Consider the following 27,021-nt stretch of genomic DNA (forward strand, 5'->3'; position numbering starts at 1 on the left):
CAGTTGCCGGAAGTCCCCAGCCTCATCCCCCGGACCCCGGGAACTTTCCAAAGGTTGGGCATCGGTCACGACAAACTCCTCCGGTGGGAGAGGAACCATTACTGGCCATTCTGGGCAGGGGCCCGGGAACAGTTCCTGGGAGTCTGCCTGCTCCTCAGAATGTGTCATTGTAATGGAGTGAGGAGGCTGGGAGGAAGGAGGAGCAGCAGCCAGAGGATTCAGAGTTGCAGCAGTGGACGGCGCAGAACTCTGGGTGGTCGATAGATTGCTGGATGCACTTTCTGCCATCCACGACAGGACCTGCTCACACTGCTCATTTTCTAATAAAGGTCTACCGCGTGGACCCATTAATTGTGAGATGAATGTGGGGACGCCAGAAACGTGCCTCTCTCCTAATCCCGCAGCAGTCGGCTGCGATACACCTGGATCAGGAGCTCGGCCTGTGCCCACACCCTGACTTGGGCCTCCGCGTCCTCGGACGCGTCCACGTCCTTTAGGCCTACCCCTACCCCTCAGCATGGTGTATTACCAGTAGTGCAGAAACAGAACGCTGTAATTAAATGTGCCGCTTATTGGCCTGTGGTTGGAGGCTGACTTCGCTTACGGAACGCACTGCAGAGTCAGAAAAGAATTTTGCGCAAGCCTGCTGTAACACTTAGCTGGCTGCGTATGAATTAGGACAACTACCTCCAGCAGGGACCCAGTACACTTGTGGACAGGAATACAGCGGTGATGTAAGAGGCAACACAGAGGCAAAAAAGAATTTTGCGCAAGCCTGCTGTGTATGAATTAGGACAACTACCCCCAGCAGAGACCCAGTACACTGAGGACGGTCACAGGCAGCCCAAATAGATTTTTTTTCCCAAATGTTTTTGGAAAGGCCCACTGCCCATATACACTAAATATGTCTTCTGTCCCTGCCTCACCACTACTGGCCCTGGACAATGTAAAATTACTGCAGGACGCAATGCTCTGCACGGCCGATATACAAAAAAAAAAAAAATGTGCAACACTGCAAAAAGCAGCCTCCACACTACTGCACACGGTTAAATGTGGCCCTAAGAAGGACCGTTGGGGTTCTTGAAGCCTAAAATAACTCCTAACGCTCTCCCTATAGCAGCTCCGGCACCAGCAGCACTGTCCCTGATCTCTGTCAGAATGCATCTGTGGCGAGCCGCGGGAGGGGCCGATTTATATACTCGGGTGACACCTGATCTCGCCAGCCTCTCACTGCAGGGGGGTGGTATAGGGCTTGAACGTCGCAGGGGGAAGTTGTAATGCCTTCCCTGTCTTTCTATTGACCAGAAAAGCGCGCTAACGTCTCAGAGATGATAGTGAAAGTAACTCGAACATCGCGTGGTACACGTCTCGAGTAACGAGCATCTCGAACACGCTAATACTCCAACGAGTATCAAACTCGGACGAGTACGTTCGCTCATCTCTAGTCTTAACAATGAATGGGAATATGAAACCCAGTATATAAATGAAAAGCTTCTTTATTCCTCTGAATGCATAAAACCATGAAATGAGCTTCCTTAATGTATTTTAAAGTCAATATTTTATATAGATATATTTTTCCTACTTTGCGAAGGTATTAAATCTGAAAAGCAACCACCCCAACCGAACCCAAAATAATCATGCTTTTATTAGAGCAGACCACTTGAAACACGGAGCTTTCGCATTCCAATAAGAATCTCTAAATGTATTAACATTTGGCTGCGCTATTGGCAGTGACCGTCCACATAAACAATCACTTTGCGGACATCATCCTAAAATAACAAACCTTTAACTGAGATGACATAATGCCGGTGGCATCAGTAGCGCATCTCACCTGCCAAATGTAGCCTCCTGCTGCTTTATTGGGGCTCTTGCCTGCCAATATAAGATGGTATTTTTATTGGTATTAATTATATGGGCATTCATATTTTTACAAGGATTAATTATATGACATCTTACAGTTTTATTACTTTTTTCTACATGGATTCCCGTATTGGCTAAAAAGAAGCTGGAAACTGTTTGGATTATTATTTTTGCAGATTTCTCAGTTTTAGCAGTTCCCATTTGCATGGTACAGTAGATCCTAGCCTTGTAATAGTTACATGCATCTGGTGACATACACTGTGCTGCAGTATAACTTCTGGCACTGTAAATCCCTTTCAGTGGTGTACCACCACCTAGTAAAACAGTGTGAGTCTAACCAGAAGACCACACATATGAGGAGTACAGAAAGCAAATAGATTTTTATCTTTCATTGTTGTAGGATTTATTGAAACCTGTAAATCTCTTGTGTTTTGCACTTTTTCAATATTTAGAAATTTTACAAATTCAGCCTCACCCCAACCTTGGCATAATAGCCAGTCTCCATAATAGCCAGTCTCCACAGTCTTCCCCCATACAGGTACTTGCCACACTATTTAACTATATAAATGGCAGCCACAGTGTTTCCCATAGAGGTGCTGGTCACTGCGCCCCCACAAGTGTCAGCCTCAATGTTTCCCAGTACAAGTGCCAGCCATTGTTCCCCCGTACATTTAGCAGCAGTTGTTGCCCCAATGCAAGTGTCAGCCTCAATGTTTCCCATAGCAGTGTCAGCCATTGTATTCCCCCCAGTACAAGCATCAGACACAATATTCCTCCATGAAGGTGCTGGCCTCCGTGTTTCCCAGTACACATGCCCACCACAGCTTTAGGCTTATGTTACACAAGCATATATGCATTTGCGCCGCATTTCTACGCATTGGGTGTTGCATATTTGCATGTGCAACAGCGTACCAATGCTCTCAGCCATTGTAATTGCCAATTAGTTTAATGAGTTCAAGATGTATTCTTTTCCTGCGCAAATGCTCAGGATTATATAGAACATGCTGTGATTTATTTTTTTTTTGCGTGATGCAATTGCACACGCAAAATACATGATTGTGAACTAACCCTCTAAAGTCAATGCGTTCTATTTTCTGCATATTGCGCGCACAAAATTTTCATGTGCGCAATATGTCCATGTGACACCGGCCTTAGGGCGAGCACCCACTGGCGTTTGCGTTCTCCGCGGGAAAAAAACGCAGCGTTTTCGCCGCGTTTCTCGCGTTTTTTCCGCGCGTTTTTCGCGGCGTTTTTCGCGGCGTTTTCGCGGCGTTTTCCGTTAATTTCCATTGACATTCATGGGTGCATTAGGAGAAAAATAGGGACACATATGCAACTGACAGTTCCTATGTTAAAAACGCAAACGCAACGCAAAAAAAACGCCAGTGGACAGGAACACATGTTATCTCTATGCCTGTGCAGGAAAAACGCAAAACGCAAAACGCAAAACGCAGGTAAAAAAACGCCAGTGGGTGCTCGCCCTTAGAGTGGTTTCACATCTGTGTTGGGACCTCCTGTCAGAGGAACTGGCGCAGATCCGACTCAAAATAGCGAAAGAAAAAGTGCTGCATGCAGAACTTTTCCCTCTGTCTAGAAGTCGGGCAGCTGGGCGGAAATTGAACAGAACTCCGTTATATTCAATGGGGTCTCTTTGACGTCCTGAGATGGAGCAGTGCGGGGATTCTTCTTTCCTACTACCCGAACGGAGCAGGAAAGTGGAACCCTGGGCGCATGTGTGAAACCACCCTGACTCTGTACAAGTTTCCAGCCACATTGTTCCCCTACACAGGTAACAGCTAAAGTGTTCCCCAGCCAACTGTGTTTCCATTAGAGGTGCCAGTCACAGTGTTTCCCATTGAGGTGCCAGTCACTGTGTTTCCATTAGAAATGCCAGTCACTGTGTTTCCATTAGAGGTACCAGTCACAGTGTTTCCATTAGAGGTGCCAGTCACAGTGTTTCCATTAGAGGTGCCAGTCACAGTGTTTCCATTAGAGGTGCCAGTCACAGTGTTTCCCATAGAAGTGCCAGTCACAGTGCTTCCATTACAGATGCCAGTCACAGAATTTCCCATAGAGGTGCCAGTCACAGTGTTTTTATTACAGGTAAAGTCACCGTGTCCCATAGAGGTGCCAGTCACAGTAATTCCCATAAGGGTGCCAGTCACTGTTTCCTATAGAGGTGCCATCACAGTGTTTCCCATAGAGGTACCATTCACAGTGTTTCCCATAGAGGTGCCAATCACAGTGTTCCCATAGAGGTGCCAGTCACAGTATTTCCCATAGAGGTGCCAGTTACAGTGTTTCCCATAGAGGTGCTATTCCTATTCACAGAGCTCCTGAAGATGCTTCTAGACACACAGTTGCACCCTTCCTCTTTAGACCGGCAGAAGAGAATCTCTTTCTCAGCTCCAGTTTTCCTGTGTGCCGTGGATTCAATAAAGCACATCTCTAAAGGAGTTGTTTCTCATTACTCATTACCAGAGTTTTCAATGCATTTAGGATTTTGATTTTTTTTAACTTTAATTTGTAACCTATAAATGACAGTAAAACATGACCTGTTTCCTATTTAGTGGTGCTACAAGGGTCACTGTATGTGGAGGACCACTAACCAAATCAAACAAGATGGTAACTGGGGAGCATGGACAAAGTTCGGCACTTGTTCAAGAACTTGTGGTATAGGTGTCCGTTTCAGAACTCGTCAGTGCAATAACCCAATGTAAGTAGAGTGTATTTATATGACATGAACTTTTACAGCTATTATTAAATGATTCTTGGCAAATGTGTGCCATTTACCTGCAAGCAGCTGACAGTCTCAGTGTACTTAATTTCCTTTGATTTCTGAAAAATACAGTTATGTGGAAAAGTAAATAGACTCTCTTTGAATTCTATGGTTTTACATATGAAGGGATAAAAAAAATCTGGTCCTTAAATGGTCATATATACAATCTCAAAAGAACAACAACATGTGACAAATTACACCATGGCATTATTTATTTAACAAAAACTGGGCCAAACTGCAGAAGCAGTGTGTGAAAAATTAAGCACACTCTATGAATTAATAGCTTGTAGAACCACCTTTAGCAGCAATAACTTGAAGCAGTTGTTTTCTATATGACGTTATCAGTCTCTCACATTCTTCTGGAGGAATTTTGGCCCACTCTTCTTTATAATGTTGCTTCAGTTCATTGAGGTTTGTGGGCATCAATTTATGTATAGCTCTCTTAAGGTCCCACCACAGCATTTCAATTGGGTTGAGGTCTGGACTTTGACGGGGCCATCACAATACCTTGATTATTTTCTTTTTCTGCCATGCTGATGTAGATGTGCTGGTGTGCTTGGGATCATTGTCCTGTGGCAAGACCCAGTTTCGGTCAAGCTTTAGCTTTTAGATAGATGGCCTCACATTTGACTCTAGAATACTTTGCTATACAAAGGAGTTAATGGTTGACCCAATGATTGCAGTTTATGTGTCTGCAAAACAAGCCCAAATCATTACCCGTCCACCACAGTGCCTGACAGTTGATATAAGGTGTTTATGCTGATGGGTTGTGTTTGGTTTTTGCCAAAGATGGCGTTGCACATTATGGCCAAATATCACCAATTTGGTCTTGTCTGCCCGACGAACATTGTTCCAGAAGTCTTGTTTTTTTCAGATGCAGCTTTGCAAACGTTAGTTTTACTACCATGTTCTTTTTAGAAAGAAGAAGAAACTTTCTCCTCGCAACCCATCCAAACAAGCCATACTTGTTCAGTCTTTCTCTTATTATACTGTAATTAACTTGAATATTTGCAAATAGGGAAGATACAATTAAAAACCAAGCCAGAATCCATACACAGACAGCTGTTTTGGGGTGTTTTTCCCTCATCAGTGTGCAGTAGGATTCTGGCTTGGCTAGTGAAAGGCCTGTGATGCTTAGTTTTCAATTCCCAATAAATGTTACACGGACCAATATAAAGGGTCGGACATTGATTTGCAGGAACGCTGCCATCCAATAAGTGGCGCTGCAGAGATATTGTTCCATCTTCCTTATTTGCATATATTTCCCAGATGAGCATTAATGGCCTTATAAGTCCACTCGCTCACCTTCTTGGTGCTCTCCCTAATGAGCAATGTTACCCCTCTGTACTATCTTGAACATTTAACATACTAATTGAGGCCTTTAGAGTCTGACATGTAACTTTTGGGTTTTTTGCAGTCTTCAGTTTTCTCTGAGAATTGCACAGTCTGACTTTGGAGTAAATTTGCTAGGATATCAAATGCTTGGAAGATTGTCTACTGTTTTGAATGCTTTCCACTTTGAATAATCTTTTTTAACAGGATGGACTCTAGACTGTTTGGAAATGGCCTTATAACCCTTCCCAGATGGGTGGGCAACAACAATTGCTGCTATAAAATAATTGCTGATGTCTTTCCCCCTTGATAGATAGTGTTAACATATGGCTGAATACTCCAGATCAGCAAATTGCCAAAAGTCTGCTTTTGTAAAGGTGGTCACACTTGCTAATGATCAATTTATCAAGTGCATTTTCATTAGCAGCTCCTGGGTACTACTTACTCTCTCTGCTATGTAAGGAACAATGGTGTACTTAATTTTTCACACACTGTTCTACATTTTTGCTTAGTTTTTTTAAATAAATAATGACACAGTGTAATTAGTCATGTGTTGTTGTTCATCTGAGGTTGTATATATCTAACTTTAACTGCTTCTAAAGACTAGATGTTTTTTATTATTTCCCGATAAAACCATAGACTTCAAAGAGAGCGTACTTTCTTTTTCTCATGACTGTATATGAAGTTTCATTAGTCTTCATAAATGTTGTATGTCAACAAAATAGCAACTAAACTTCAGTCCATGATCGAGTTTACAGTTCATTAATTCCTGATGCCTCGTTGTCTGGTGGCCCAGAGTATTGTGTTAATTTTTTTGTTGTTCAGTGGTTTGGTGCTGCAATATCTGGTGTCTAGAGGTTTGGTATCCCAGACCTTGCTGACCACTATTTTTGCAATATCTGCTTCTTCGAGTTAGGCTGAGCTCATACGGGGGGACCGGATTCTGCATGCAGGAGGCCCACAGCAGATTCCAGCTGTTAACCGGGCCGATGACCCTGCGTATGTTCTTTTCTTGTATTGCGGATGACTGCGCTGGCTGGTGGTCGGTCATGTGCAGTACAGATTTTTTTAAAGGTTTGAATCTCCCGCGCCATCACTTAGCGATGACGTGACCCATACGCAATGTTAAGCAAATGCCTATGCATTGACTTAATTGGAGGCTGTCTGTGCCGAGTCTACAGCAAAATAGAGCGTGTTGTGATTTCTCCTACACTCACGCAATACACAATTCATATCCACAAGTGTGCGTGAAAAAGCAAATTTACATGGTTTTCAATAGCCACGTTTTGCTGAGGATCCTCTGTGCGGACGCTAATCCCGAATTCTGCAATTGGAATCCGCTCGTGTGAGCCTGGTCTTAAGGTGTTCCAATTTCAGTCCCTTTTTTGAATTCCCCAATCCATTATATATCTGTTCATAGAGTTCATGTTCAAGATGCTGTTACTACTGCATTTTTTGATAGAGTGCCATATAAATTTACATCAACTTTTTTTAGGCCAGTAAATGGTGGACAAGACTGTCCTGGACTAAACTATGAATATCAGTTGTGCAATACTGAAGAATGTCCCAAGCACTTTGAAGACTTTAGAGCACAGCAATGTCAGCAGAAGAATTCCCAATTTGAGTTCCATAATGCAAAACACCATTGGCTACCCTATGAGCATCCTGATGGTAAGAAGTCTTTTTATGTAGGAACAACATCGTGAAGTTCTATAAAATCAGAGAAAAAAAATAAAATAAATATAAATATATATATATATATATATATATATATATATATATATATATATATATATATATATATTCTGATATAGTTTCTTTATCTCATGAAAGACGACCCCATATAGTGCTATATAAGGGGCTATATGGAGCTGTCTTCAACTGTCGGAAGGAGCTGAAAAGGCCAACAGAGCTGAAGCGCTCTGAAGGTGAGGGTACAGGTACACTTTAACCTTTTGCATTGCAGGGTTTAGCAGATTATACATTTTGGGGAGTGTTAGAGTATTTTAACTTATTAACAGCAATGTGTAACTAAAAATGTATTCCATGTAATAAATTAATGATTTGTGGATATAGAAGAGACTCCAGGTTTGGGTGTTTCTCTTGCAGTTTAATTTGTGTGATTTTATATAGGAGGCTTATATTGACCTTATTAATGAACTGCAAGGAATATGCCACGTGGTGTATTCTTTTTGTTAACTTTAGCTTTGAATAACCAACAGTAGTAGTGAATAAATGACTAATTGGTCAGGGACCAACTGCTATTACGGCAGTTTGTCGGAGATGCTTAAACTACAGTACGCTTTTAGGATTAAAGAAGTTATCTTAAAATCTAAAGTTATTGCTATCCACAGGATAGAGGATAACTTTTCTGATCGGTGGAAGTCTTACACAGCTGTCCCACTTAAAATGAATGGAGCACCTACATGCCATTTTCGCTTCTGTGGCTGATGTATGTTGGCACTGTGGAACCAATAGGGGCACTATGACGCATGTCTGTTGGAGTTGCGTCTTATAGTGGCCCTTTTGGAACAAGGTATTCTCTACATATAACCAAATTAGCCAGAAAAGGATAGACAATACCCCCCAAGTAGCCATTCTTTCCATATTGCCTGGATCAATTAGTGTACAGAAGAAGGACTTACTTTGCTTTTTCCTGGCTGCTGCTAGAACAGTTATTCTGCGCCATTGGCAAAGCACCATTGTTCCCTTGATGCCATATGACGGAAATGTGCACAGAACCCTTCAGGGAAACTGATAAATTTCTGTCGGTGTGTTGACCATGGATTGACTTTGAATCATCACCACAACCTATTTTCTTAAAACTCACATTAGACTCAGGGTCGTCCAGTATCCTTTGCTAGAAGACAAGGGTTTCTGTCTTAAACCCCTTGCCGCAACCCCTCCTTCCGCTCAACATATATGTCTTTTTATTATTCCCCCCGTCCCGTTTTCTTTTTCCCCTCCTTTCTCTCTCCCTTCTGTTCTTTGATTTTCCTCCTTGGTCGAGATTTTATTTTGGATGGTACTAAGTTAGTTGCATACCTCATTGTTGGGATCCGCTAGCACAACGCAACTCTGTAAAAGATCGGTTATGTAGGTAGTTGCTTCATCTTTACATTGAATAGCTCAATACTCTCTGATTGTCACAAGGAGTTAAGCATGGCGCTGGATCCAGGTTGGTCAATAATGTCTTATCCTGTTATATGTTCTGTTTAAGGGTCCTGCATGACCTACTTGTTAATTTGTATGTATTTTTATTTGCTAAAAATCAATAAAAAACGATTAAACAAAAATGAATGGAGCAGCACCATGCATACGCGACCATCATACCATTTAATCTCCTCCACATTGCAGGAGGTACAGTGAGCCAGAGTGAGGAGGAGAGGGGTACACAGGACCCCCACCGATCATAAAGTTACCCCTAATCTGTGAATAGGAAATAATTGTAGATTTTGAGATAGCCTCTTTACCATATATTATTTGCGTCATCCAGGGTTTTTTGTACAACTGTCTATTAGGAGATGTCTGTCATCAGCTGATGCCACCAGTCACAAACGCAAGCCATAGTAAGCTATTCAATCACTTGATTAGATTGACTGAATGGCCAGACACATGTGAATGGGCCCTTACATAGATGTTTCTGTCATTCTCAATAGACTCCCATGGAGACTGCTAGCTATCTGATTAAAATTTAGTCCCGTTCTCCCAATCATTGGGTGACTCAACAGTTAGACCATACTGAGCGGATTTATGGCATATCCTATGGATATATGTCTGTTGCTGGAATATCCTTTGAATTATACACTCTGAATTAAGGAATAGTATTGTGGGCAGTCAACATTGGTCAGCACTGAGCTAAACAATTGCGTCATTTGAGAAGACTGGATGCTATAGTTATATTGCCTAACTTGGTGTTCGGGCAAAGTCAAGTTGAGCAGAAAAGATGAAGAGTCTTGGCAGTACTGACACGCATCGTCTTATTGCCATATTAATTATAATTTTGTAAAGATGCATTTAGGTGTAGAATCAGGGTAATACATTTTTAAGTAGTTTGCAGAATCAATACGAGACATTTTGTTAGATAAATAACAAAAATCTGTTGTAGGTTCTTTACTAAAACCTTACAAATGAAGAGTCACGGCAAGAGGTAGAAAATGCATCAGGATAGGCAACTGAGCAAACAGCTTCCCAACAGTTAGATATGAATTACATTTGTCTCTACAACGAATCTAACGATACATTTATTCTGGTTATAAAGGCACAACCCCAAACGTTTTTCGCTGCCAGAGAAAGACATTTAATATTTGTATAAAGCAATATACTTTTGAGTGTGGTTGGAAAATAACCTTGGAAGACCTTGTACAAACAAAAAGTTGCCAAGATTCTTGTAACATTTTCAGGGACTCTGCTGATGATCAGATATTTATATACCACGCACACAGCAAACTAGATGGATATAGTGTCATATTGTCAACAACATACAGTAAAACCACAGATGGTAATTTGGAACATCTGCTAAAAAAACAATACCACCACAATATTTAACAAATTGAACTACACGGATGTCATTATGAGTTCTTTAGAACTGTGCTGAGTGGAATGTTCTTTACAGAAGACATTGGATCTTAGTATGATGTCAGAGGGCATGAATGTTGATCAGCCCGCGGTAGGTTAGTAGAAGATCACATGATGATGTTTTAGTCTATGAATCAAATACCAAATTGGAGCAAATGGAGAATATTTACAGAAATCAAAAATTATAAGAACATGCAAACGTGTAGCATTTACAGTACTGTGAGGCTCACAGATGGGTTATGGCAGTCTAGAGATCTACTTTTCCGAATGCCAATTATATTCCAGTGTAATATAATATGAGTAGAGATGAGCGAATGTACTCGTCCGAGCTTGATACTCGTTCGAGTATTAGCGTGTTCGAGATGCTCGTTATTCGAAACGAGCACCACGCGATGTTCGAGTTACTTTCACTTTCATCTCTGAGACGTTAGTGCGCTTTTCTGTCCAATAGAAAGACAGGGAAGGCATTACAACTTCCCCCTGCGACGTTCAAGCCCTATACCACCCCCCTGCAGTGAGTGGCTGGCGAGATCAGGTGTCACCCGAGTATATAAATCGGCCCCTCCCGCGGCTCGCCACAGATGCGTTCTGACAGAGATCAGGGAAAGTGCTGTCTTGCTGGAGCTGCTATAGGGAGAGTGTTAGGAGTATTTTAGGCTTCAAGAACCCCAACGGTCCTTCTTAGGGCCACATCTAACCGTGTGCAGTAGTGTGGAGGCTGCTTTTTGCAGTGTTGCACTTTTTTTTTTTTTTGTATATCGGCCGTGCAGAGCATTGCGCCCTGCAGTAATTATACATAGTCCAGGGCCAGTAGTGGTGGTGAGGCAGGGACAGAAGACATATTTATTGAATATAGGCAGTGGGCCTTTCCAAAAACATTTGGGAGAAAAAATCTATTTGGACTGCCTGTGACCGTCCTCAGTGTACTGGGTCTGTGCTGGGGGTAGTTGTCCTAATTCATACGCAGCCAGCTAAGTGTTACAGCAGGCTTGCGCAAAATTATTTCCTGGCTCTGTGTTGGCTGTTACATCACCGCTGTATTCCAGTCCACAGTGCAACAGTTTGCAGTTATTTTACATACTCCAGGGCCAGTAGTGGTGACGCAAAGAGAGAAGACATATACAGTGTATATAGGCAGTGGGCCTTTCCAAAAACATTTGGGAAAAAAAATCTATTTGGGCTGCCTGTGACCGTCCTCAGTGTACCGGGTCTGTGCTGGGGGTAGTTGTCCTAATTCATATGCAGCCAGCTAAGTGTTACAGCAGGCTTGCGCAAAATTCTTTCCTGGCTCTGCTGTGCGTTCCGTAAGCGAAGTCAGCCTCCAACCACAGGCCAATAAGTGGCACATTTAATTACAGCGTTCTGTTTCTGCACTACTGGTAATACAGCATGCTGAGGGGTAGGGGTAGGCCTAGAGGACGTGGACGCGGGCGAGGACGCGGAGGCCCAAGTCAGGGTGTGGGCACAGGCTGAGCCAGTGCGGTGGCCAGGGGTAGAGGCAGGGCCAGACCGAATAATCCACCAACTGTTTCCCAAAGCTCCCCCTCGCCCCATGCCACCCTGCAGAGGTCAAGGTGCTCTACGGTGTGGCAGTTTTTCACAGAGACGCCTGACAACCGACGAACAGTGGTGTGCAACCTTTGTCGCGCCAAGATCAGCTGGGGAGCCACCACCACCAGCATGCGCAGGCATATGATGGCCAAGCACCCCACAAGGTGGGACGAAGGCCGTTCACCGCCTCCGGTTTGCACCACTGCCTCTCCCCCTGTGCCCCAACCTGCCACTGAGATCCAACCCCCCTCTGAGGACACAGGCACTACTGTCTCCTGGCCTGCACCCACACCCTCACCTCCGCTGTCCTCGGCCCCATCCAGCAATGTCTCTCAGCGCAGCGTCCAGACGTCGCTAGCGCCACTGTTTGAGCGCAAGCGCAAGTACGCCGCCACGCACCCGCACGCTCAAGCGTTAAACGTGCACATTGCCAAATTGATCAGCCTGGAGATGCTGCCGTATAGGCTTGTGGAAACGGAGGCTTTCAAAAGCATGATGGCGGCGGCGGCCCCGCGCTACTCGGTTCCCAGTTGCCACTACTTTTCCAGATGTGCCGTCCCAGCCCTGCACGACCACGTCTCCCGCAACATTGTACGCGCCCTCACCAACGCGGTTACTGCCAAGGTCCACTTAACAACGGACACGTGGACAAGCACAGGCGGGCAGGGCCACTATATCTCCCTGACGGCACATTGGGTGAATTTAGTGGAGGCTGGGACAGAGTCAGAGCCTGGGACCGCTCACGTCCTACCCACCCCCAGAATTGCGGGCCCCAGCTCGGTGCTGGTATCTGCGGCGGTGTATGCTTCCTCCACTTAACCACCCTCCTCCTCCAACGCAACCTCTGTCTCGCAATCAAGATGTGTCAGCAGCAGCACGTCGCCAGCAGTCGCTGTCGCGCGGCGTGGCAGCACAGCGGTGGGCAAGCGTCAGCAGGCCGTGCTGAAACTATTCAGCTTAGGAGAGAAGAGGCACATGGCCCACGAACTGCTGCAGGGTCTGACAGAGCAGACCGACCGCTGGCTTTCGCCGCTGAGCCTCCAACCGGGCATGGTCGTGTGTGACAACGGCCGTAACCTGGTGGCGGCTCTGCAGCTCGGCAGCCTCACGCACGTGCCATGCCTGGCCCATGTATTTAATTTGGTGGTTCAGCGCTTTCTGAAAAGCTACCCACGCTTGTCATACCTGCTCGGAAAGGTGCGCTGGGTCAGCGCACATTTCCGCAACTCCAAGACGGACACTGCCACCCTGCGGACCCTGCAACATCGGTTTAATCTGCCAGTGCACTGACTGCTGTGCGACGTGCCCACACGGTGGAACTCTACGCTCCGCATGTTGGCCAGACTCTATGAGCAGCGTAGAGCTATAATGGAATACCAACTCCAACATGGGCGGCGTAGTGGGAGTCAGCCTCCTCAATTCTTTACAGAAGAGTGAGCCTGGTTGGCAGCCATCTGCCAGGTCCTTGGAAACTTTGAGGAGTCTACCCAGATGGTGAGCAGGGATGCTGCAATCATTAGCGTCACCATTCCTCTGCTATGCCTCTTGAGAAGTTCCCTGCAAAGCATAAAGGCAGACGCTTTGCACTCGGAAACGGAGGCGGGGGAAGACAGTACGTCGCTGGATAGTCAGAGCACCCTCGTGTCTATATCTCAGCGCGTTGAGGAGGAGGAGGAGGGGGAGGAGCATGAGGAGGTGGGGGAAGAGACAGCTTGGCCCACTGCTGAGGGTACCCATGCTGCTTGCCTGTCATCCTTTCAGCGTGTATGGCCGGAAGAGGAGGAGGATCCTGAAAGTGATCTTCCTAGTGAGGACAGCCATGTGTTGCGTACAGGTACCCTGGCACACATGGCTGACTTCATGTTAGGATGCCTTTCTCGTGACCCTCGCGTTACACGCACTCTGGCCACTACGGATTACTGGGTGTACACACTGCTCGACCCACGGTATAAGGAGAACCTTTCCACTCTCATACCCGAAGAGGAAAGGGGTTCGAGAGTGATGCTATACCACAGGACCCTGGCGGACAAACTGATGGTAAAATTCCCATCCGACAGCGCAGTTCCGAGGGCCAGGTAGCAGGGGAGGCACAGAGATCAGGCAGCATGTACAGCGCAGGCAGGGGAACATTCTCCAAGGCCTTTGCCAGCTTTATGGCTCCCCAGCAAGACTGTGTCACCGCTCCCCAGTCAAGGCTGAGTCGGCGGGAGCACTGTAAAAGGATGGTGAGGGAGTACGTAGCCGATCGCACGGCCGTCCTCCGTGACGCCTCTGCCCCCTACAACTACTGGGTGTCGAAGCTGGACACGTGGCCTGAACTCGCGCTGTATGCCCTGGAGGTGCTTGCTTGTCTTGCGGCTAGCGTCTTGTCAGAGAGGGTGCTTAGTGCGGCTGGGGGAATAATCACGGATAAGCGTACCCGCCTGTCAACCGACAGTGCCGACAGGCTTACACTCATCAAGATGAACAAAGCCTGGATCAACACAGTAGGATAGACAGGCTGGACTAGATGGACAATTTCTTCATTCGGCCTTACATACTATGTTACTATGGATTTTCCCAGACTTCTCTTCTTCACCAGCGGACATCAGCGATACCTAAGCAATACGTAGGCTGCACCCGCGGATGGAAGCATCGTTCTCTATCACCATCAAAAACGGGGACATTTTTGCTTCATCAATCTGTGTATAATATTCCTCCTCCTCCTCCTCCTGAAACCTCACGTAATCACGCCGAACGGGCAATTTTTCTTAGGCCCACAAGGCTTGGTCATATAATTTTTGTAAACAATTTTTTTACGTTTCAATGCTCATTAAAGCGCCTGAAACTTGCACCTGAACCAATTTTTCATTTAACTGGGCCGCCTCCAGGCCTAGTTACCAATTAAGCCACATTAACCAAAGCGATTAATGGGTTTTACCTGCCCTCATGGTTGGGCATGGGCAATTTTTCTGAGGTACATTAGTACTGTTGGTACACCAATTTTTTGGGGTCCTCGCCTACAGTGTAATCCAATTAATTTTTTGCCCACCTGCATTACTGCTGACGTTACATCAGCTGTGCTGGGCACTGCAATGGGATATATTTATGTACCGCCGGTGGGTTCCAGGGAGCCACCCATGCTGTCGGTCCACACGGAGTTGTAACTACATGTGTCCACTTCTAAAGAACCCCTGTCTGACTGGGGCATGCAGTGTGGGCCGAAGCCCACCTGCATTAAACATGACATTACCTCAGCTGTGATGGGCAATGCAATGGGATATATTTATGTGCCGCCGGTGGCTTCCTGGCACCCACCCATGCTGTCGGTCCACAGGGACTTCCCAATAGGGAGTTGTACCTGCCTGTGTCTATGAATTAAAAAGCCCGGTCAGGTTGGGGCATGCAGTGTGGGCCGAAGCCCACCTGCATTTAATCTGACGTTAGCTCTGCTGTCCAGGGCAGTTCAATGGGATACATTTATGTACAGCCGGTGGGTTCCAGGGAGCCACCCATGCTGTGGGTGCACACGGAATTCCCATTGCGGAGTTGTACCTGCCTGTGACTATTTATAAAAAATCGCGGTCTGACTGGGGCATGCAGACACCTTGACAGAATGAATAGTGTGTGGCACATAGGTTCCCCATTGCTATGCCCACGTGTGCAGCTCCTGATGGCGGTGGCACAGGATTATATTTCTCATTGCTTCTGTACAGCATTGTGGGCTATCGCCCCGCCCCTTTTAAAGAGGGTCGCTGCCTAGCCGTGCCAACCCTCTGCAGTGTGTGCCTGCGGTTCCTTCTCATGGCAGACGCATTTATAAATAGACATGAGTGTGGCGTTGCATGAGGGCAGCTGAAGGCTGCGCAGGGACAATTTGGTGTGCGCTGTGGACACTGGGTTGTGCAGGGGGGGTTGGGCAGCATGTAACCCAGGAGAAGTGGCAGCGGAGTGTCATGCAGGCAGTGATTGTGCTTTGTTGAAGGTAGTGTGGTGCTTAGCTAAGGTATGCATTGCTAATGAAGGCTTTTCAGAAGTAAAAATTGTTGGGAGGGGGGGGGGCCCACTCTTGCCGCTATTGTGGCTTAACAGTGGGACCTGGGAGCTTGAGATGCAGCCCAACATGTAGCCCCTCACTTGCCCTATACGTTGCTGTGTCGTTCCCATCACTTTCTTGAATTGCCCAGATTTTCACAAATGGAAACCTTAGCGAGCATCGGCGATATACAAAAATGCTCGGGTCGCCCATTGACTTCAATGGGGTTCGTTATTCGAAACGAACCCTCGAGCATCGCACAATTTTGGTCCCGAGTAACGAGCACCCGAGCATTTTGGTGCTCGCTCATCTCTAAATATGAGCTTATGTTGTATTTTGCAAGGGGTAAAGGACACAGCAAAAGAATCAAACTTACAAAAAAGACAGAATACCAGAATAGAGCTTACGACAAAGATACAGTACCAGAACCAAGTTTATTACATAGATATGGTAGCAGAACAAAGCTTTCTATATGGATACTAGAACAGACCCAGATATGATACCACAACCAAGTTTACTACAAATAAACAATATATGCTAAAAAGTCTACACTAAGCCGTCATTCATTTCAATAGGGTTTCTGGATCAAGAGTGGTGTTGTCTCTCCTTTAAGAGAGCACCCAAAAATTGTGTGGAGACACTTAAAGGGTGAGTGGGTTGGGGGAGGCATCGTCTCTCCCCAAGGAGAGCACCCAGAAAGGGTGTGAGACCTGAGAGGTGAGTGAGGAGATTTATACAGCCATGCATGCTCCTTTGGGTAATTTATGCAAATGAGGAAGATGGAACAATACCTCTGCAGCGCCACCTATTGGATGGCAGCATTCCTTCAAATCAATGTCAGATCCTTTATACGGGTCTTTATAACAATGATTGGGAATAGGAAACCAAGCGTGAAAACCATACACACATAGTTGTTTTAGAATGTTTGCCCCTCATCATTCTAATGGGGCTTCTTAGACGAGCGTTTTAGTGCAGCATTTATAACACGTTCTAAAACGAATGCTGTATGTCATGTTTTTGGGTGTTGCTGTGCGATTTTGACACCCTGCATCATCCATTGAAATGAATAGAGTGCATTAGAAATGTACCGTAACATATTCAGATTGGCACATAAAACCATACTTCATTTCACAAATACGCAGTGCTCAAGCATACAATTACACATATGTTCGTGGGGAGGGGACCTTACAAGTTTAGAGAATGTGACCCAGGCATGAATGTTTCAGACAAGAATGTTTCATACACAATGATACGATTTTACATGCACAGTAGCCCACAACAGTGCATCATAGGGCAAAAACACATGGGCGCATATGCTATTACAGTCACCAATATGGAACATATCTGCGCATGAACCTTTTTTCAGACTGTGCAAATTCTGCACTAGTGCGCTCTAGTTTGAATAAAAATTCAGGAAGATAAGTTATGCCCCATTTTCTCGCAAATAGTATTAGGGTAAGTCCTATCTTTACTTGCATGTAGTAATAACGCACGGGAATCCCGATAGTGGAAATGAAGCCATTAAAATCAATGGATTTGTTTCATTCCATTATTTGGCCATGATTTTCACGGCCGCATAATGAGGCTAAAACACACCCATCTGTTTCAGCACTTACAAACACACAGCCATGCTTTTAGAGTAAAATGAAAATAGTTTAGCATCGTGTTAGGCAGCAGAGCAAAATATGATTGTTTTCAGTAAGAGAAACCAAGTAATCTTGTAGATATTATACCTTTTAATGGCTAACAAAAAACATGATGTTAATGCGAGCTTTTGAACCTCTCAAGATTCTTCCTCAGGCATAATGAAATCGATCCGAAGAGGCATGTATGTATATATATATATATATATATATATATATATATATATATATAAAATATATATATATACATACTTATGACAAGGCACTGTTTAAGTATTTTTTTTTTTTCTCTACTCAACCTGTGGTGGTATTCTTTTAAGAATTAATTAATTATTTGCCTGAGGAAGAATCATGTATTTTTGTTAGCCATTAAAAGGTATCATATATACAAGATTACAGCAGTTTGAATAAGGTTTCAATAAATTCATCTGCACGCCGAGAGAAAAAACTCAGCAGAGTAAATTGACAGATTGTGTGAATTTTAACGCCTTAGCACCTCAGGAGTTATATGTACGTCCTAGATGTGCAGGAGCCAAACCCGTTCCAAACTTTGCTGACACAGTGTCTTTGACTGGTGTATTTGACAGCTGACACATGGCCACAAGAGCCACGATCAGCGTTCATGCCGAACTCAGCTTTAAATGCTGCTATAAAGAAAAAAGTAAAGTGCATGAAAAAAAGTTTTTCAACTGTTGTAAAAAAATACTGGTCACTAAAAGTGAAAAAACTAAAACTTTCCTCATTTATAATGAAGATGTAAGAAAATATCATATTTGATATCACTGCATCTGTAAAAGTTCAATCTATTTATTCTAGACAGTGACCACTATCAGAAAATAAATGCAAAACTCCAGAATTGTACTTTTGTGGTCACCTCTAATTCCTAGAAAAAAAATGTAATAAAAAGTGTTCCAAAAAGTTAGATGTACTCCAAAATGGTATCAATAGAAATCACAGGTCGTCCCGCAAAAAACGAGTCCTCGCACAGCTCAATTTATGGAAAAATAAAAAAAGTTATGGTGGTCAGAAGATGGCAACAACATTTTCTTTAAAGATATTTTATTTCTTAAAAGTAGTAGGGCAAAAAAAATATTCAAGTATTTCCAACACTTCCATTGAAATGAAGGGATTCCTGACCCTGCATGCTCAGCCAGCGCTCATTTCAGAGTCACTGATGGGGAAGAAGCAACTTCTGAAGTTACAGGAGAGTGGGGCATGGGAGTACCGTACTCAAGATTAGCTGGGGTCATAGCAGTGAGACCCCCGCTGATCAGAAAGTTATTCTTCATCCTATGGATAACTCCTTATTCTGGTAAAATCGCTTTAATGGGTTAATTTCACAGTGTGGCCCAATGCCCATGGCCGTAGTTGCACTGCGGGATCCGAAACGAGGACATGCAAGGAAAATGTTTTTTTTCTGCCCACGAGTGGAAATCAACTACGATTTTCCACTCGCGGGGGAAAATCGCAGCATGTCCTATTCTACTGCAAGACTTGCAGGAACGGCTTCCATTGCAGTCAATGAAAGCTGTCCGTCCCGCTGTAAGTCACAGCAGAACCGCGTCATTGCCGGCACGACTCCCTGTACTGCGCAGGGGCGGCAGTGCCCCAGTCGGCACATCTGCAGGGCACAGAGAGAAAGGCAGGACAGGTATGCGGGGTTCAATGCCAGGGCACAGGGTCTGATTCCGCTGTGAGATTTCGCAGTCGGAATCCGACCTGGCCATGTGCATGGGGCCTTAGTCAATGTATTCTGTAGATTTTCACTGCAGATTGCAGCTAAATGAGGGGGTGAAATCTGCAGAGAATTTGCTACAAAATATGAAGCAAATTCATATGTAACACTTACGGATTTTGCCACTGATTCCTGCTGTGGAATTGCAGCAATATTTACAGTAGATATTAGGCTGAGAAGAATACGACCGGTGTCGACATCCTCTTAGGAAGTGTTCTGTCGATGTTCTTCACTACACTGTGGGATTTTATCTGGGGGTTCCATCACAGATACTGAAAACAGCACTGCGGCGGAACCCCCAAACAGAAATGAGAGCAACCTTCACCGTCATTAGTGAAATGGACACGATTTTGGTGTCCATTTAATAAGGGTCCTGTTTATTGCCGTTATTCCAGGGTATTTGGGGTGTAGAATAATGTAGTTGACTACAGTATTCTATACCCGAAATATAACGGAAAAGAACACAGCCCTTGTCAGACGGACACCAAAATCATGTCTGTTTCACGAATGGCAGTGAATGGTTCCATTTGTTTCTGTTCTGGGGCCCCGTTTTCAGCACCTTTGATAGAAGCCCCAGACTTAGTGAAAAACGCTGTAGGAATGCTCCCTTTGGCTCTGTGCACACCTGTGTTGGGGCGTTCTGTCTCTCTGTTCCACTTGGGGAGCAGAACAAAAGAAAATAAAGGTTCTTGTTTTTTCTCCCTTTTAATTTCAATGGACTTAGAAAAAAAAAATTAAGATTTCCATTTACTTCCATTCCGTAAAGTTTTTTTTTTTTTTTTTAAATGGAACAAATAGTGCCGCCTTATGGAAACAGAACAGAAGGAAATGGAAACCTTTCCATTTTCTTGAAAACCCTTTGAAATTGATGGACAGAAAAATCTAAATATTTATTTCTGTTTTATTTCAGTTTCTCTGCTCCAAAGATAGAACAGACAGACGGAAAGCCCAGAACACAACCATATACATGCATAGGCACAGTTCTGTACATACACTGAGGCACTATACATAGATTTCACACATTATATATACAGACATACTTTTATACACAAACGTGAACTTAAAATGATACATACTTATACCTCTGCCAGCTCCAGTTCTGTAGCCTCCCAACCTCACAGCTCCAGGTACATCAAGCCTACCAGGTTGAGGTGAGATCCAGGGACACCTGGTCACAGGCGGGTTTCCTTTGCAGAGGTGCATTGCCATGGAGCTCTGTACTGTGATTGGTGGAGCAGCAGTCAATCTGCTGCTTCACCAATCAATGGGGCTCATTTGTTCTGTAGACAGAGAAGGGGAGGAGGAGAAGCAGGCTATTGCTTTACCTGGTGCTCCTTACTCCCTGCGGTGGTGGCTGTCTTGCAGTGCAATCTACTGGGCCAATGCTCTTTATTATTCACAAGGCAAGTAATCACAAGTATACCCATGTAACTAATGAATCACACAGTGGTGTCCCAGCATATACTCTGGGGCAGTTGGCCCCCCGGGAAAATTCCCAGTGGAATAATTGGCCGATCCACCCGTTTGGTAGTGACTGTGATTGGCATTGCAGCTCAATCCTATACACTGAGCCGCAGATGCAGACAGAATTTGCACAGAATGTTTCCTAACTGTAGCAAAGTCGCATGCTAATACATAAAAACATGGCACAAAGGTGACTAAATTGCATATTTGCACCATTTTTGTGAGTTTCCTCTTTTTGTCAACTTTTTTAAATAAATGAAATCATTTTATAATATACTGTATATTCATTAAATGAAGACATTCATGTAGTTCCATTTATCTAAAAACTAAATACCAGTTGACACTCAGGGAGTTGTCAAGCAATAACTTCCTTCCCTCTCATGACAAGATTAGTGAGTGCATGGAGTATGTTGGGTCTCGTAGTTCCATACGAAAAGCACATGGATACGACATAAAATAAATAGCACTATAATGAATTATAAATACATAATGAAATTGTGGCTCTTCCATCATCGTTGCTTTGCTTAAATGTGCATTAAAATAGTCCTTTGGTAGCCATGAGACTGAAAGGTACTCATGTTTCAACTTGACAATGTTAAAATACCTATAGTATCTACTTTTCTACTAACAGATTCTGCAGAGCAGTTAGCATAATTCTCTAGTATTCCAATGGTCTTCCAGCTAAAGACTGTTGTAAATTGAGTAAGTCCATGGTCGGAGGGGTGGAAGCCACCAACATATTAGATTTGACAAGTTAGCATGTGAGTACTTTTGGAACACTTCTGTTATTGCTGAGGTTTATTAAAATTTAATAACGTCTGTTCAAGAAAAGCCTACAAAAGCAAAACCTCGCCTAACAGGGTGACATTGGCAAGAAGGCATTGCAAATAATCACCTATTAAAAAGGACCTGTCGGCTCTCCAGAAATACTTGCATTCCTTATGAAATGATTCTGGAGCCTCTTTTCTTAGTATTCTACATTGTGCCGATTCTCTGTTATTCTTCCTCGAATTTATGAATACAGTAAATTGGCAACTGGGCATTATCATTCCCCTTGTCAAAGAGGTGTTTCCCTACACTGTCTGGTACCATCAGCACTGATTGGACAGTGTCAGTGTGTGTCAGGACAAACCTCAACTAGTAACACCCGGTATAATTATATTCATAGGTTTCTAGGAGTATTAACAGAGGAATAACACAATGTCGGGTTGTAAAAAAAGAAGTTCCAGAACTATTTCATGGGGAATACAAGTATTTACAAAAATAGTGATGTCATGAGGGGAGACGGGTCCTCTTTAAATTTTTGTGAACAGTTTTACATTTTATGTATTTCTTTTGTCCATCCTTTAGGATAAATAACTGCCAATAAAATGTATCATGTTGTTTGTTTCTACAGCCAGTAAAAGATGCCAGCTCTATTGTCAGTCCAAACAAACGGGAGACGTTGCATCAATGAAGCAGCTAGCACATGATGGTACCCGCTGCTCCTACAAAGATCCCTATAGCATTTGTGTGAGAGGAGAGTGTGTTGTAAGTACTGTAGTGTTGGCCAATATCACTGAATCAATTACCACTACAAAGTATTTGACTTCAGGGGAGCAGCTATATACAATATTGTATCACTATGTTCAATACATAAGCTCATATTAGACATGTCTTTGTTTATTGTAGAAGGTAGGCTGCGACAAGGAAATTGGTTCCAACAAAGTGGAAGATAAGTGTGGCGTGTGCGGTGGCGATAACTCCCATTGTCGGACTGTGAAAGGAACATTTACGAGGACTCCAAAAAAAACTGGTAAATTAAATGTTCAACTTTTATTGTGGATGTTCAATTTAATTGCTTAAAACCAATGTACGACCAATTCTTTTATTGATCCAATGCTCGGAAAAAACATATCTAAGCAACTTTGCACATGGCTTTGATTGACCAATGGGTATATTTTTGTGTACACCAGGGCGATGCAGGGATTTAAGGTGGCCGCAGGTAGTGTCATATACTAATGATGTTTACTAATACACAGTGCGCAGCAGGTACTCAGAGAAGTGGTCCAGGAGCAGAGGGTCGCTATAAAAGATTCTAGATTTTAGATGTTCTGTTCTGACTGTATAGCCAATGTTAATGCAAGGTGGAGCTTCACTTTAAACAAACAATACCATCTACTATTAAGCAGACTAAGGCCGCGCTCAAACAAGCATGTTTGCTGGCATGCCGTGCACGTATCTCCCACATGAGAGCATACAGAAAGTACGTAACGCCATGCAGAATAGCTGCATATCACCAATGCCCATACACTATCTTGACATGCATGTACCACACGCCAAGATAGTATAGTGCATGTCGCAATTTTTTTCATATGCACATTTTGTGCGACTTGTGTGTGCGGTATAATTAAAGTCTATGGGATTTTGCTACTGCATGTTAGGCGCGCAAAAACTGAGTGGATAATATGCAGTGAGCGTACAGTCGTATGAACCCGGCCTAAAAATATAATAAAAAGACAACTGTTATGCTATTATGGCTGTATACACTTGGCGAGTTGAACCAGAGATTCTTGAGCACAACTCATGTTGCACGGCACACGGATACTCCGATGTGCGGGACACAGCCCATTGCATCTCTTATTCTCATGCGAGACTCGCGTAAGAAGAGGACAAGTAGGGATTTGTCAAACTTGGACCATCTTACAGATATGAAAAACTCCAAGTACAGTGAAAATATTGCAAGTTTGAAAGTTTAGAAACGTTTGCACAGAAATGCCTGATTTAACCCCACATTTCTCTTGCATCCGCTAAAATGGTCACAATGATTTGTATATTTGGGGTTTATGAAACGGCACTGAGTTGTAAAAACCAGAAATGCACATGTGGTCTCAAATTTAGGCAACCAATAGCAGCATAGTTGTAATTTGATACACATAGCTTGAATTACCATAGTTGTCATACTGGGGATTTATGGTACACCCAAAGTCAGAGAAGAGGAGATATACTTAATAAGTATAGCTTAGACTCTGCGTGACCGGATCAGACTATGTTCACTTTTCTGTTCTTTTGTCCCCTTATGTAACAAAAGAACGGAAATAAAATGCAGCCGGATCTTCAAAATGATGAAACTTAAACGCCTAATGGAACCCTTTGACTATAATGGGTTCCCTCCAGTTCTGTCATGCTGCAATATTTTTTCCAGCAGGTATAACAGAACGCCAGGATGGACTGAGCAGACAAAACTAAGGGTACATATCCTGTCCGTGGTCTTTCCATGTATTTCATAGAGAGCACACAAACCCATTACAGCCAGCTAGGTTATTGACGTGAGCGCTGTGGATTGGCCAATGTGCTGCAGTGCTCTCCAGCTCCCCCTACCTGCTGCTGCCAGTGCTCTTTGTTTTCACCATAGATACAGGTGGAATGATCAAAATGAATACATATAACACAGTACAAGGCAGAGCTACTGTCTTTTTTGCCTCTGTGCCCCAAAAAACTCTGCCTGGCTGCAACTATTGGAAATTGCGACGCTTAAAGGGAACCTGTCATGTCCATCTCTACAGGGCAGCATATGGTAGTGACAGATGCGCTGATTTCAGCAGTCTGTCATTTATGGAGCTCTGTACAATCATTCTTACAGGTTGTTCCTGCAGCTCACAGAGAGAGAGGTCTAGTTTATTCATGTGGGGCTGCTACCCACCCTATAAACGTCCAATAAAGAGTGAGCAGGGGTTGGAAGCTGCATTTTATCCTATAAGTGACAGGCAGCTGAAATCAGCATGTCTGTCACTACTTTATACTGCCCTTGGGGAGTAATAACAGGTTCCCTTTAAAGGGGTTTTGTCATTAGAAAAAATAAATTCAATACTTACCTATTCCTCCCCAGGCAGTCTTCTCCTCCTCCATCTTCTCTTGGCTCCTTCAGTCCCCTGGGTCACCTCAATGCAAGCCAGCCCCTAGTGACATAGCTTTCACTGCCTAGCAGGGAATGCCAAATCCTCGGCAGCGTGCTTTAATACATAGGCGCGGGGTTTTCGCCATGAGTGTTCATATAGTGTATGAACACTTGTGATGAGACGCCGCGCACACCCAGTCACGGCAACAGCCTGCCCATGCACAGTTGCGGCAATAGCCCACGCCTGCGTGCTAAAGCAGGCTGCCAAGCTTTTGGCACTCCCTACTAGGCAGTGAAGGTTACATTACACTGACCTGCAGGAAGCAGAATGCTGGCAATGCACGCTACTTCACAGGAAGAAGAAGATCAGCGGCTTGTGGTGAGGTGACCCGGGGACTGCAGGAGCCAGGAGAAGATCGGGGTAAGAAGGCTGAGGTAAGTATAATTTTTTCTAATGACTGAACCCCTTTAAAAGGAACCTATCAGTTTGAAATTGCAGTCCATTCTATAAGATGCTGTCTGCAGAATGGACTATGTCTTCAGGCTGACAGGCTCTCTTTAACTAAAGACAAACTCACATTTCTTGTGATACCTAGTAGCCATCAGTGACAAAGGGGCAATGAAGGCTGGACAGCAGCTCCAACTTGCCTTGTGTAGGTTTATCGATCAAAAAATACACTAGATTTGTTTGTCATGAAATATATTGCAAAGTTCAATTTCTATATTAGAGGGTTTTTTAAGGCTACATTATTGTTGACCTTTCCTTAGTAGTTGATTGGCGTGAGTCCGCCATTCTGGATCTCCAATGATCAGTTGATTAAGGAGGCTTTGGTACTCGGATAAGCTCCACAGCTGCCTCTCAGGCCTGTGACGTCATGTACATCGGTCACATAGCCTGAGAACAGCTCAGTCTCATTCAGGTAAATGGGACCAAGCTGTAATACCAGGCATAGCCATTGTGACTGTTATGGACTGAAGTGACAGTGGCACATACACAAGCATTGCTGTAATTTCAAGCAGCTGATCAGTGGGGATCCCAAGCGGTAGACCCCCACCGATCAACTAATGCTGACCTGTCCTGAGGATAGATCATCAATAGGGTAGTCCTGGAAAACGCCTTTAAATACTATACAATGGACTATACAAGAAACTTAGTATGAAATCAAGGAATATGACTATAAATACATGTCAATTCTGTTATGGTCAGCAGCCTGTAACTGCAGATTCTTTGGGAAACCAGCCAAGGTTTTCACTATTGTTTATTTAATTAAGATTTAATGTGTGTTGCAAATTTACATTTAGCATTAGTAGCTTTCAGGGGTAAGAGCACTGTGCCATTTATTCGAGAGTAGGACACAGTAGTATTAAGTAGTGAGGAGGAATATATAGAGATATATTTAATTTAATCTTTTGATATATCTTTAGTTACAATTTGCTCCCCCAATGCATTGCTACAATCCAGGTCCCTAGATTTGGGAACTAGATTTTACTAAGAAAATACTGTAGATCTACATAACTCCTTTAAAGTCAGAAGGGACTTGTTATTTGTATAGCGCTAACTTATTTCGCAGCACTTTCAGGTAATTTATACAGCATATATACAGATCTCTGTGTGACCATGCAAGCACACAAGAACTAATAAAGCAGCTAATAAAGGGGGGCGGGGGGAAACGGGGGGGGGGGGGGAGATCTCTCTCTCTCCCCCCATCCCGCTCCCTCCTGCTTACTCCCGCAACACAGCGCTCACCCCTGCCGGCACCCGAGTCTTTTCTCACAAGCAGGCAGGTACTTGAAAAGGACAATATTCGCTCGAGTATTTGTCCTTAACGAGTATGCTCGCTCATCTCTATTGTGAACCCTTCAGAATTTTCCAAATTTTTGCTTAGATTTCATCTAAAACTACATCAGATTTTCCCACAAGTCCTAACAGTGGATAAAGAAAACCAAATGAAACAAATGAGTAAAAAATATTAGACTTGGTCATTTATTCATGGAGTAAATTGATCCAGTATCACATGTCTGTAAATGGCAAAAGTATGTGAACTTTTAGGATTAGCAGATAATTTGAAGGTGAAATTAGAGTTAGGTGTTTTCAATCAATAGGATGACAAACAGGTGTGACTGGGCGACCTGTTTCATTTAAAGTATAGGGATCTATCAAAGTCTGATCTTCATAACACACTTATG

General features: G+C 43.9%; 1 protein-coding gene across 3 annotated transcripts in view; it reads left to right on the top strand.

Moving 5' to 3' along the window:
- Nucleotides 1-27,021, top strand: part of ADAMTS3 (ADAM metallopeptidase with thrombospondin type 1 motif 3) — a 276,553-nt gene that overhangs the window by 184,336 nt on the left and 65,196 nt on the right. For all 3 annotated transcript variants that reach the window (XM_066574067.1, XM_066574068.1, XM_066574069.1), the window contains exons 12-15: nucleotides 4,431-4,576; nucleotides 7,467-7,642; nucleotides 22,354-22,487; nucleotides 22,629-22,752. In XM_066574067.1, the coding sequence (XP_066430164.1) occupies nucleotides 4,431-4,576; nucleotides 7,467-7,642; nucleotides 22,354-22,487; nucleotides 22,629-22,752 (580 nt within the window). The remainder of the gene's footprint in view (nucleotides 1-4,430; nucleotides 4,577-7,466; nucleotides 7,643-22,353; nucleotides 22,488-22,628; nucleotides 22,753-27,021) is intronic.

The sequence above is a fragment of the Eleutherodactylus coqui genome, chromosome 7 (genome assembly GCF_035609145.1).
Source record: "Eleutherodactylus coqui strain aEleCoq1 chromosome 7, aEleCoq1.hap1, whole genome shotgun sequence".
Classification (NCBI taxonomy): Eukaryota; Metazoa; Chordata; class Amphibia; order Anura; family Eleutherodactylidae; genus Eleutherodactylus; species Eleutherodactylus coqui.